Source organism: Telmatherina bonti, assembly GCF_933228915.1.
Source record: "Telmatherina bonti genome assembly, chromosome: 11".
In the NCBI taxonomy this organism is placed as follows: Eukaryota; Metazoa; Chordata; class Actinopteri; order Atheriniformes; family Telmatherinidae; genus Telmatherina; species Telmatherina bonti.
In genome coordinates this window covers 33,510,318-33,523,697 of record NC_136629.1, presented here as the reverse complement: position 1 = coordinate 33,523,697, position 13,380 = coordinate 33,510,318, and the positions used below count along the sequence as shown (strand labels likewise).

The following is a 13,380-nucleotide window of genomic DNA, read 5'->3' as shown; positions in this document are numbered from 1 at the left end:
TATCAGCCTGCATACATGCATTGTTTCTTAACACAGTTAAGAAGATATCCACATGAGCAGGAGTGGGCACAACATGATAAGATTTCTTTGGGAACTTCTCATAAAATGTCAGTAAAAGTATGATGAACCCAAACATCCCTGGCATAGATAGATAGATAGATAGATAGATAGATAGATAGATAGATAGATAGATAGATAGATAGATAGATAGATAGATAGATAGATAGATAGATAGATAGATAGATAGATTAGGAGGTTTAGATTTTATTAAGTCATACAATAAGCGAATCAGTGAATCATGAAACTATTCAGTGCCACAAAAGTCAAGAAGATTTAGGAAAACACTTCCAGAGGGTCATAACTTTAGACCATTCAAAGGGCAGAAAAATGCAGAATTGTGACTATGATCAATTAAATGATATTTATCTTGTTCAGGTTTTTAGTTTGGCTTCATTACATACTTGGCGTTGCACATGCACAGCACGTTTGTTATTTGTGATAAAGCGAAGGAAAAGTTTGGAAACCAGTGACAACAAATGCGTTTGTGCTTCTTTGTGTCTCACCTGCATTTGCTGCTACAGTTCTCTTCTGTGATCCCATCCTCATCTTCACCCCAAATGTCCACGGCGGAGAAAATCAGCGCCACCAGCACAGCAAAGCAGCACACCAAGGCAAAGATCACGATGCACTTTTGCTGAGACTACAAGAAAAAAAAAAGAAAGGAAAACCACATTGATTTCCAAGCTGCATTTTCTGCTCTTCAACATAAGTGTAAAAACAAAGCCAAAGTTCTGCAACCTTGGCCCGTGCTGGCTGGTACAGAGCAGATTTAGTGCTCAGCTCAGCAGGTCGTAAGATGATGGAGGAGAACATGTAGGCTCATGTGTGACCTCTCAAGTTCAAACCAACCTTTACACATGAAGAAGGAATGAGAGGAAATGGAAGAGGGGGGCAAAAATAGAGAGCAACGAGAAAGATGAGGGGGTGGTGGATATTGAAAGCATATGAGAAAACAATTAGTTTTGGCATTATTTTTAGTTGTGAACGTGGCATTTTGTAAATCATTCCAAATGATCCCACGTGGAGGAGGCGGAAACAGAGGTCACCATGTTCACAATGTGAAGAAGACTTAAATCCAGATGTTCTTTTGTGACCCACACACTGGACTTTTAAAGACTCAACAACATAACATCTCTCTTTTATATGTGGTTTTTTTTTTTTTTTTTTTTTTTTTTTAATAAAGGCAACTGTTTTCTCATTTGATGTATGATATCCTGAACATCTACTAATGCTCATAAAAGTATCTATGCACACTCAAAAATAGAGGTACCAGCTTGTACCTAAAAAGGTACAAATGCTTGTCGCTGGGGGTGTACTCTTTTGAGAGACATTTCTGTACCCTTCAGTTCTGGTCTATTTTTGTACCTTATCAAGTTCAACCTCACCTTATCAAATTGTGTTTTTTTATGTTTTCCACAGCATTAGGCCTGGTCCATGCAACTTAGCAATATTATCTTATCTTTAACCGAGAAATAATCTTCAAAAACTCAAAATACTGACCAGCCATACACTTAGTTTGCAGCATCTGACCTTCATTGTCTGGTGTAGTAAATGACTGTTAAGTAGTACTACTGTCATCACTCAACTCTGCTCTAGTTTGTAACATTACAGCCATTAACATTACATTTTTCAATGTTGCAGGTACCCTTATGGTCGAAATGGTACAAATTTGTACTTTATGTCACTTTGAACCCTTTTTCGTACCCTGAAGGTGTGCTTCTGGTCTCTTAAAGACCAGTATTGTACTTTTGAGAGAACATTTCTTTAAAATGTACCTATAGGTACAGAAATGTCCTTATCTTGTACCTCTATTTTTGAGAGTGTGTGTGTAATAAATGGGCTGTGTTTGTCACTTCTCTGAAAAGATCTTCAAATTCATTTTTATCCAATTATGTGGAAGAAAAATGATATATTTGGAATAGCCAAACAAGACCTTTGCAAAAGCAGAGCACTATCCATTATTTTTGACAGGAAATAGAAATGTGCTCCTGTTTCCTCCAAGATTATGTCCAAAGGGAGTTGTGGACCTTTGGAGGATGTGGTGGCAAAAATGACTGCAACGTTCTCTGTTGCATTGTTGGGGACTCATGTGAATTTTGGGGATTTTAACTCCATTATCTGTCTGTTATTTCACACAAACCATCAAATGATTCGGATTTACAGGAGATAAATTAACGTATCCAATAGAAATATTATCAAATTTGTCATTTTTTAAATATAAAACGACAAACCATGCACAGATTGTAGCATATTTCTTTGATATTTAAATATTAAAAAATTAACCATTTAACCTCCTTTTTGTGTGAGTTGTATTATTTAGCTGGTGGTGTGTGTTCTACCTGACTTAACAGAAAGTAGCAGCTGCAATGAAGGATCCAGTTCAGATTTGCTGCTGCGTATGAGTACATGCTCATAAGTTACAGGTATTTGTCCAATAGAGGAGAACTGCATGCAAAGGTGGGTTAGAGCGCAACCTCACAATAGGACCGGACTACCGTTCTTGTTCCAGAACATGTGTGTGGAAAGGGAAATGATAGAAGTTTATAGGTAGGTAAATGTTTATTTCTTTTGCACCTTTCAAAATAAAACTCACAAACTGTTTCGCAATAAAAAACAACAACAAAAGAGATTTAAAGAGATTTAAAATATATATTTTTATCTGCTTTTTAAAGAGCAGATGTTCTGAACTGTAGTTTAGGAGTGGCAGGAGGAGGTGTGAAAGATTTTGTTGTTAGCCTTGACGTTCCAGTAATATTTTGCCTGAATATGTGAACATAGAATTATAATAGTCCAGTCGAGATAATATAAAGGCATGAATGATCATCTCCAACTCAGATCAAGACATCATGTGTCTGTCTGATCTGGTCTGTGTCAGAGATTCTGCCACTGTACGGATTCAGACAAATTCTCTGCACACTTTGTCTTTAATGCAGGCGTTTCAGATGATGCCACAGTTATAAAATCAATATGTTATGACAGCTAAACGACAGTTTGCAAAAACTTGTCTTTACTTCTTTTCATTCACAGTTTCTAACACATTTAGCCATCTAATGAAAGAAACAAGAAAACATCTGAATAAGAGCAGCTTTATTGGAAATCTGACTGTAAACAATTTTCTGATGTCACAAAAAGATGTGACATACACACTGCGGGTATGCAGTGTGCAGGCCAGACTTAAATAGGCCAACGTCTAGTTGAGGCTTGGAGTAATTTGACCCCCAAATGAAAGAATTAATTAGTGAAATATAAACCTTCAGAGTTGTATTCATTTTTCTATTCTTATTTAACTTTCAGTTATCTTTGTTTTGTGGTATTTTACTTTTACGTGTTTAAGTTCTGAGCTGCAGTAAAACTGAAAATATCTTGACCACCGACTGGTGAGACACAGGTTGCTAAATTCTGACTGAGACTACAAAACAACAGCAAAGATCAGAAACCACTTAGGAGCAACTTTCTCTTTGTTTTGTAGAAAAGTCTAGGTTTAAGTTTCTTTCTGTAATTTTTGGTTTTTGTTTTTACCATCAAAACAGCAGAAAGGAGAATTGGTTTCAGAACTTTTTCGTCCTGAAGTGTGTGCCTGAGGTCCAAAGCCAGTGGGTCAGCCCTGCTGCACCCAGAGCTGTCCTCCTCGTCCCAGTCAGCCTGTCTCATGATGTGGAGTTTGTTTTGTCTTTTTAGTTCTGGTTTCCTATTTTATTTAGTAGTTTTCCTTGTCTTGTTTCATGTGTTGCCTTCCTGTTCATTAAGTTCACCTGGACTCAGTTTATTCCACACACCTGTCTCTTGTTCTGTTTCCCTGTATTTATACCCCTTGGCTTCTGTTCCCACTTGCTGGTTTGTTGTGTTGTGTTAGTTTATCTGTAGATGCCCATTTTGTCTCCTTCCTGTTTTCTGTTTAAGAAATAAAACCTTGTTCCTGCATTTACATCCCCACACCTCCACAGACCTTGACTCTGTATGGAAGGGGAATAGATTCATAGTGGATTCAGCCACACTGAATCCACTATGACAGATGGAGACATGTCCCTCTCACCTTGTTAGCGCTGTGCTTTTTCTTGTTGACCTATTAAATGTCAAGTTTATTTATACAGCACTTTTACAAACCAGCGGCCAGCCAAAGTGCTTTACAGTGGGAGGGAAGTACGCATAAAAAATGATCAATTTAAAATAAATTAAAAGGAAAATAACACATCATGAAACAAAAACTGACAAAGAGTCTTGATGTGGCTGCAAACCAATACATCGTCAAGTGACCATCTGGAAAGCTTTCCAACTCGCTCCTTCCCCTGTGGTTTTACATTGTTGCCAAACAATCAATCTTATCTGGATTTGGCTCCCCCGAAGGCCTTCGGGCCGGCGCAACTCCCTGAAAAAGGAATGGGATGTCCACAAAAGCTCCGTCCCTCAAGCCCTCCTCCGTATCCACATGGACTGTGAGGCACCTGGTTGTGGTCCTTGACTCACCGCCTTGCTGGACTCTGTGTTGTCTATCATCTGTATTCGTGCTTATGTGCATATAAAGTGTTTTTTTGTATCTGCAGACTGTGCCCCCACGAGGCCCAGTCTGGTACCTGGTTTTCGCTCTCAACTCTGAATCCTAATGTACCTGTGTTCTCATCTGTTAAAGGCGGCGCCGGATAAAGCTGGCTGCGGGACCTCAGTCATGACCTGTTCTGTGACCTGTGTTTCAATGTTCTGTGTCTGTCTGGAAAAAACCTTGGACGGTTGTTCTGGAACTTCGAATTTCCCCTCTGGGATGAATAAAGTATTCCTGATTGATTGATCGATTGATTGAGTTTCCGGTTGTTCCCCACTGCAAAAACTGAAATCTAAGTAAGATTAAAAATCTTAAATTGAGCACACATATGCTTATTCTTTTTAAGGTAAGATAATTCTTAGTTTTTATGCCAGGGAATTCCTCTTGTTTTAAGAGTATTTTTACTTGTTTTTGGAAGTCTTGACAAGCCAACGTTTCTTATTCTGTTGTTAGATAATTTATCTTATTTTAAGCAACATTTACCAAATTTATATATATATATATATATATATATATATATATATATATATATATATATGTATATATATATTTTTTTTTTTTAAGGCTGAGTTTTTGCAGTGTGTGTACTTGCTTCTAATGTTACTTGATAAAAGTCTTGGATGTGGGCCATAAGCAAATGTAAAATGCCTGAACAAGTGTCATCTTAAATGAATATATTATTTCAGGGGTAATTTAAAGTTAAACCCCATTAATTATTTGACTCTACTGAATGGATTCATTATCTTTCATTATATTAGTTGAACTAACATGTTTGTGTTTTTTAATGTCTGACTTTATTCAAACTAACACACCAGTATGAAAACTTATGGAATTACTTCTGTCGTTGTGGCAGAGAGAGAGAGAGAAAAACGGAATTTAATCACATTACATATGATGGTTTTATAGAATTGTAGCCTTGGGGTGTTCTCACTGATTTACAGTTCAGGAAGCTACTGATGTTCACTACATTTGACCCAGTTACTGGGAAATGCCCCAATTATTTGTAAAATGATAACTAATGTATCCCGATCCCTTTGAAACCTGCCAGAAGAGTCCAAGCTAATTATCCACAAACACAGCAGACCATTAGCACAGTCAGCTAAGCTGGTTATCCTCAGAGACTAATCTCATATCATACACGACCTCCATGAGCCACAAACACAAAGCATCGCTTGGTTTTTTGCATGTTTATTTTAGCACAGAGAAACGTGCCCACAAGTCCTCATATGGGAATTGAATTAATCTACAAAAGCAGCCAATGAAGTGTTCCCAGTGACCTCTAGAGAAAGTAGCAAGGATGTTTCTTCACGCTCTCATACTCACACAGCCATCAGTCTGAGCTGATGTCTGACGGGGGAAGAGCACTTGTGGACGAGATTGCACGATCAAGTCATCCGAAGCGTTCTGCAAGGTTGCCAGTTGCACACAAAGGTTAAAGCGAATGACCTCCTGATCACAAGGCCGCTCGTTCACATCCACAGACCCGATTGGAGAAATGAGAGGTCACGGGAATGAAGTACAAACCTTCATCTTGACCTTAAGAGAGGCCCTCCGAGCACACACGCTGCAGGAAACTGAAGGTTGAGCCAAAGCTGTCAATCATCTGCTGAACTTCGTACATGCAGCAAGAAAAGCAATTCAATCTGAAGGTCCTTCTGTTTGTGAGCAACATGCCTTAAATGCCTCCAAGCTTTCTGTTTGCTGCATTCACACATAGTTGGAGGTGTTAGTTCAGAACAGAGACATATACGATCAGGTCAGACTCGCAGTGCTCTCTGGGGACGGTGTTGACGGAGACATGGCCGCACATCAACACCAGCACAGGAATTGTTTAGGAAAACTGCTGAAAGAGGTGTAAAAGTTAAAAAGTAAAGGGAACTGGATGTTTTGATGGTATGTATATGTACAACCCTCAATGTTGGAATTCAGCTCCCACTTTAGCTCACAGAGTTGCATGAATTTACCAGAAATTCCTAAATAGTTCTTTGGAAAATACACTGGAAAGTCACTTTGATTCGTTTGTTGACATTAAGTAGCATAAAGTTAACAAAAGGTCCACAAAGTACTTCAAGGCCACTTTGAATTTGGTGGAATTCCATAACTTCAAGACCGTCAAGAAATAGACCAAATTTTGATTATTGTATGTTAAACAATGTTCTTATAATCACTGTTTCTTTGGCTGTTGTTACTTTAGTTTTTAGTTTGTTTGGTTTTATTAAGGCAACAAAACTACTTGGTTAAGTCTAAAGATGAGCACGTTTCCTGCACTGCCTGTACTGATTTTAATTGTTACAGTGACGTTCATGAAGTGATGTAAGATCACTTCATGATACCCCCCTCCCGTAGCACCAACAGCAAAGGGTTGTGGTGCAGAAGTATTCTAAATTTTTTTTGCACTTCTGATCCATGTGACTTTTTATGGATTGAGTCAGCCCTACATAGGGAGGAGAACAGACAGTTCCAGGAAACATTGCTTGTTTTTTCACTGTTGGAATAATTGTTCTTGTTAGACTTTCTGATCGATGCTTCAGTCGGTAAACAAATATAAACTCTAACTTAAGCTAAAATGAGCTTGTTGTCTACAGAGTATGCAACACAAAGTTTGGTTGGAACTGAATCAGGAGCCAGAAAATATGAAACGACAGTGCTGATTTTAACATTTCCAAATAAACACAGATCTCTGTAGTTGTTTCAGTTTCAATCCCAAAACGCTTTGGACTGGGAAAGCAAAACATCTGGAATATAATAACAGTAATAGTAATATTCAGTCATACTGAATAAGAAACAGCTGGAGGATCTTGTTGCAACTAGTTAGGTTTTCTGTTCAGTCAAACGCAACAAAGATGTCCTGGATACTCAACACCTGTTGACATCGTGTTTAAAGTGTTTCCATACAGTAAATTAAAGTGGACTGGACTGGAGAGATGAATAAAAGTTTACTTGTTTCAAAATGTCAGCAAACTCAAGGTCTGGTCTGAAATAGTGAATCTTTAGGTTCTATGTAACGTTGTACTCCAAAATAGGTCATAATGTCTCAGTTTTCAATGCAGTCAACAGCTAAAAGCTAACTTTTATGTATGTGTAAATAAAAAATCCCATTAAGGTCAGTTATAGCTTGTAAACAAGTGGGAGATAATTGCATTTTTGTGTCATTAATGCAGCATGAAAATAAACACTTTTCCAGTCAGTCAGTGAAAACTTTCCCCATAGAGAGTGGTTCCTAAAATGCATGTTTGACTAAAACAAACAAAAAAAAATTGTTTGCAATCAGAAGATAGATGCAAAATGCAAAGAAACATCTGCACATTTTTTTTCTGTGTACGATGCCTTTGAGATGTGCAGATGTTCAGCAACTTGCAAGAAATTGTGGAATAATTTCCAGGTGTATGAACATAAACGGCTCAATCATCTATAGATTATGATGCCATAAAAAACATTCAGAATCACTGTGCACAGAGCATTTCTGCCTTTTGCAGCTTTTCTAGGTGTTTTCAAGCAAACTAACACGAGCCGTCTCTGAAGTCACGACCAAACATCTGAAATGTGATTGAATCTTTTTTCAAGTTAAATGATACAAACTTTCAAGCAACTTTTTTGGCACTTTGCAGTTACATGTAAAATTTGTGGCATGCTAAAATAAATAAGCAAATAAAATCCAATTATTTACCAGAAGTATGGATTGCTTTCAGTGATTTGTATAAAAATTGGTAATAAATAACATAATTTAGTGAAACTGCTCTCTGGCTATTTTAGAAAAGCTCCAAGGAGTCCATTAAAAAAAGATGTGCAAGCTGGATGGCACAAGGCAGACTCCCTCACACACACACACACACACATGCACTGAAATTGTTTCTGTCTTCCTGCCTGTCATTTTCTCTGCACACAAACACAGAGACAGAGGTGAAGGCCAGAGCAGAGAAGGTGGATGTTTATATGCTGGGATCAGAGGCAGAAGTAAATAAATCAAGCAGAAGCTGCCTGCTGTTCTGTCTGCAACTCTGTGCCCTTTGCTTTCTGCTGAAAGACTGGATCATTCGACACACCTGCATGTAAAAATGAAAATGGTTTAATAGTTGGAAAGCAAACAAACAAACAAACAAACAAACTCTCCTTATGTTTCACTTTGTCACCAACTCTAAAGGAAGGCAGAAGACGTCAAATAACAGGTTAAGACAGAAATCAGGGGAATCTTGTGACTTCGGAGGCTCATTGAATAAAATCTTGAGGAACAAGGAAAGAGTTTCGACACAATACCGTCAGGGAAAAGTCAGATACAGACAGAAGTGGTGAGAAATTTATAAAATATCAACAATGCAACAGCATTATGAGAACACTACAGACAACTTATCCTGTTTTGTTTGTCCAGTGAGCGCTCAGAGTCCAGCAGATGATGGATGGAGAATATATGCTTTTCATGAATGTAATTAATGCATGTTTAGCAAAACTGCCTTGTGTAAGCGTAGATTGTGCACATCCTCAGAAATTAATGTCACGCTTCAGCAGTTGTAACACATGCGTATCCAGTTGGGTTGGTCTAAAGACCAATTTGACACCATGTACAGTCACGTGGCCTCCAGCTGTAAAAATAATGGAAAGTTTAGAAAACAAAACAAAACATGGTTTTAGGGGCCTTACATACCTTCTACCAGCTGTTTTTGAGCTTTCACCTCAGCTGAGTTTCCTTTGTTTTGGTCATTTTTCTGTTTAGTTGACTTTCCTGTTTTGATGGTGCCTTTGTTTCATTCAGAGGAGACAAGATGCAAAATGGATGCAGAATTGGCTGTCGTTTGGACGCACCAAAGGGACAAAATCTGTCAAAGTTTATTAGTTTGTTATTTAAACAATGGAGTCCGACACAGGAGCTGGAACTGTACTGTTGTAACACTGAATGAGATTTCAGAAATCTTGAGTGCATAAGAAGTATAAAGATCAGAGAAATCTACGCAGCGCAAGACCTGTGGTTAGAGAGGCAGACAGAGATGATGTCACAATAAGATACTAACTGAGTTATCTTTTGTTGGAGAAAACCTTTCATCTGTCCAAAGACATCAGAAAGTCAGGCTTTGGTTCTAGTCTGTCAGCATCAAATGACAAGAGATTCTTTACAGTCTGTGGTTCTCTCTTTCACACACACACACACACACACACACATAGACATGTATCTGGAAGCAGAAAGGTTGAAGCAACAAAACATCTAAACATCATGAGCAGAGTTATACTGTGATGTCTGGTGTTCAACTGTCTTATGAGCTTCGTCCTGGACGTTTCTATTCATGTGAAGGTAAAATGTCTCTGCAAAAGAAAAAAACTGACAAAGAAAAGAAAAATGGTGTCATGTATATCCACCAGCGTGTTACAAATGTTATCTTATTTAAAAGGAAACATGAGATTAATGTCCTTAAAAACCTTCAACATGTTTTTTTATATTTAAAAATTGAAATTGCCAAGGAAATAGGATAATAAATAAAATCTTCTTCTGTTTGTATTTGCTTTTTTTTTTTTTTTTTTTTACTTTAAAATATTGACAAACCAAAATATAATCAGAAACTGCAGGAGAAAAAAACAGAATTCCGTTTTTTCCAAATGAAGCGAGATCACATCAAGCATTTATTTCCTTTATTGATTCAAGATTTAGTTAATTTCCATTGTATATTTTTGTCAGGGCAAAAAAAACTTCTTATAATAATATCAAATTTACATATTAGCTCACATATTCATTATACTGAAGAGTTTTATAAATAAATACATAATAAATGGAAAATATATATTGATTAATGTACTTTTGGTTGATTAACTGACCTCTTACTGCAGCTGTTTGGGACCAGTTTTACTTTATCTCTGTACGCACAGAAAATGATCTCAAGCTGTAATATTTTCATTCAACATGAACAATTGTCACAACGGGCCTCCGCAGGGGCGTGTGGCGAAGAAAGAGGTGATAAAATACAAAAAAAAATTAAAACCGCAAGCGGTGATATAGGCCCTCGCACCATGGCGCCGCTCGGCATAATGCCACCGCCTCCCCTGCCAACATCCTTCCCATGCCTCTCTCAACCTAAAGTGCAGCCAGACTGCACTTCAGGCCATTTAGGCCTTGTGAACGGTCACTTCCTGTCACCAAGGGGCGGGGCTAATTTATGATCTAATTATTGACATACAGAAATGTGAAGAATATGACTGACATCATCTGTAGTGAATTTGGTGCAGGTTGGTTGTTTTTTGTGGGAGTTATGTCAGTTTTCCTTTTCATTGCATCACAGCTGCTTTGCTGCCCCGCCTCTCCTAAATGATATCCCCTATTAAAGAAAATAGCACAACTTTTAATCACACATGCCTCTTGAGCATCCTGACTCATTTGGGTTAAAGTTGGACTAAATTCTTAGGAGAAGTTCCTCAAAATGCATGGCAAAGAAAATGACAGAAATGACCCCAAAAATGGCACCCTTTTCAAAATGGCCGACTTCCTGTTGGATTTAGGCCATATGTCCAAGAGACGTTTTTCAAAGTACTGGGAGGGTCTACAAGTGTCCCGAATCATATCCATGTCAGTCAATGTAGTGGGCGGGGCTGATTGATTGAAATTTTGTAGGGGGCGCTATGTAGCCATTTACTATCTTTTCCATTATATGGTAATTTTATTTTATTAAGGACATAACTGTCATGACTCATGGCAAGTATGGTGAAGATGAAAGGTTTCATGGCTTTGTTACAGGTACTTCCTGGTTCATGATATCAGACACTTGTTGTTGCCAAGGGGTGGGGCTAATTCATAGTCCCATTATTGCATTGTAGATTTTGTTCATCATGGGACTGCCATCAAATGTGTCGATTCCTGTGCTGATATGTTGTTTTATGTGGGAGTTTTAGCAATAAGTCTTTGTTTATCAGACATCAAACTTTGAGGGCCCGCCCCTCCTAAACTAAATCTTCTATTAGAAGAAATAACACAACTTTAAATCACACATGCCTCCTGAGCATCCTGTGCAAGTTGGGTGTCAGTTGGACAATATCCCTAGGAGGAGTTGTTTAAAATGCATGGCAAAGAAATGACCCCAAAAATGGCACCTTTTTCAAAATGGCCGACTTCCTGTTGAATTTAGCCCATATGTCCAAGAGACTTTTTTGAAGGTACTGGAAGGTTCTCCAACTGTGCTGAATTTTATCCATGTCGGTCCATGTAGTGGGCGGGGCTGATTGATTGAAATTTTGTAGGGGGCGCTATGGAGACATGCTCCATTTATTCCATAATGTTTCAATGGGGCTAAGTTCAGGGCCTTACTGTCATCAGTCATGGCAAGTTTGGTGGCGGTCCAAGGTTCCATGGCTTGGTCACAGGTACTTCCTGTTTCATGGCGTTGGACCGCCATTCGCCATGTCCCGTTTAGCGTAGCAACTTGAGGTTTTTATTGTGGCATCATGAAAGGGTTTGACATGTTTTGGAGGAGTCTCAAGTGTTTGGGATCATTTGCTTAGAAGCATGACCCTCAAACGTGGAAAAAACCACTTCCTATTGTAAGTGGGCGGGGCTTAGGTCTACACCAGCAATGGTCACATTAATCTGTTCAGGACTGATCCCTTATTAATCTCTATAAGTTTTAGGGTGATCAGATCAAAATTGAGAATTTTATAGTGATTTATGATGTCACTCCGCCGCATGGAACTTCGCCATGGCGTCACGGGCACGCCGTGCAGCGTAGAGCAACGTCCTTTACCAGATCTCTTCACCAACATGTTTTGTGATGCCTGAGTGAATTTGGGCCATGTGGTGTCCACCAAGCCAGAGTTATGGATGTGTGAGCAAAAAACAACACTTTTGACCTCCAGGGGGCGTGGCTATTTCATAATCAAAATATTGACATATAGAACTCTGTAGGAGGGGACTGCCATCATATCTAGCAAATTTGGTGCAGAAATGTTGCTTTATGTGGGAGTTATATCCGTTTAATTTTTCATGGCGAGACATCAAACTTTGAGGCCCCGCCCCTCGTAAACTAAGTCTCCTATTAGAAGAAATAACACAACATTGAATCACACATGCCTCCTGAACATCCTGAGCAATTTGTGGCTCAGTGGGATAAAAGCTCTAGGACGAGTTTGTTAAAATGCGAGGTGCTAAAACGCCAAAATATTGACTTTGACCTAAAATGGCCGCCTTCCTGTCGACATTTCACCATGACATTAAGAGGATTTTTTGTTCGCCCTAGCATGTCGATCATGTGTATTAAGTTTAATAAAGATTGACGACATGCAGTGGCGGGGCACCTAAAATAGGTGGCGCTCTCATTCAGTTTCGCCCAAACATTCTGGAGCACCTCAAAATATCAAATTTTTCGCATTCCCTTGGGGGGGTACGCAAAATTTGGTGAGTTTTTGAGCATGTTCAGGCCTCCAAAAAAGCAATTCATTTATTAGGAGAATAATAATAATAATAATAATAATTAAAACCGCAAGCGGTGATATAGGCCCTCGCACCATGGCGCCGCTCGGCATCATGCCACCGCCTCCCCTGGCAACATCCTTCCCATGCCTCTCTCAACCTAAAGTGCAGCCAGACTGCACTTCAGACCATTTAGGTTTTATGAAGGGTCACTTCCTGTCACCAAGGGGCGGGGCTAACTTATCATCTAATTATTGACATGCACAAATGTGAAGGATATGACTGGCATCATCTGTAGCAAATTTGGTGCAGGTTGGTTGTTTTTTGGGGGATTTATGTCAGTTTTTCTTTTTGTTGCATCACATCTGCTTTGCTGCCCCGCCTCTCCTAAACGATATCCCCTATT

The 13,380-nt window shown here is 38.8% G+C and overlaps 1 protein-coding gene across 1 annotated transcript in view; it reads right to left on the bottom strand.

Moving 5' to 3' along the window:
• LOC306762721 (inactive phospholipase D5-like) overlaps positions 1 to 13,380 on the bottom strand; it is a gene marked incomplete at both ends in the record, with an annotated part of 89,513 nt that overhangs the window by 16,570 nt on the left and 59,563 nt on the right. Inside the window, one exon of the mRNA XM_079249316.1 lies at positions 564 to 700. Coding sequence (XP_079105442.1) covers positions 564 to 700 — 137 coding nt within the window. The remainder of the gene's footprint in view (positions 1 to 563; positions 701 to 13,380) is intronic.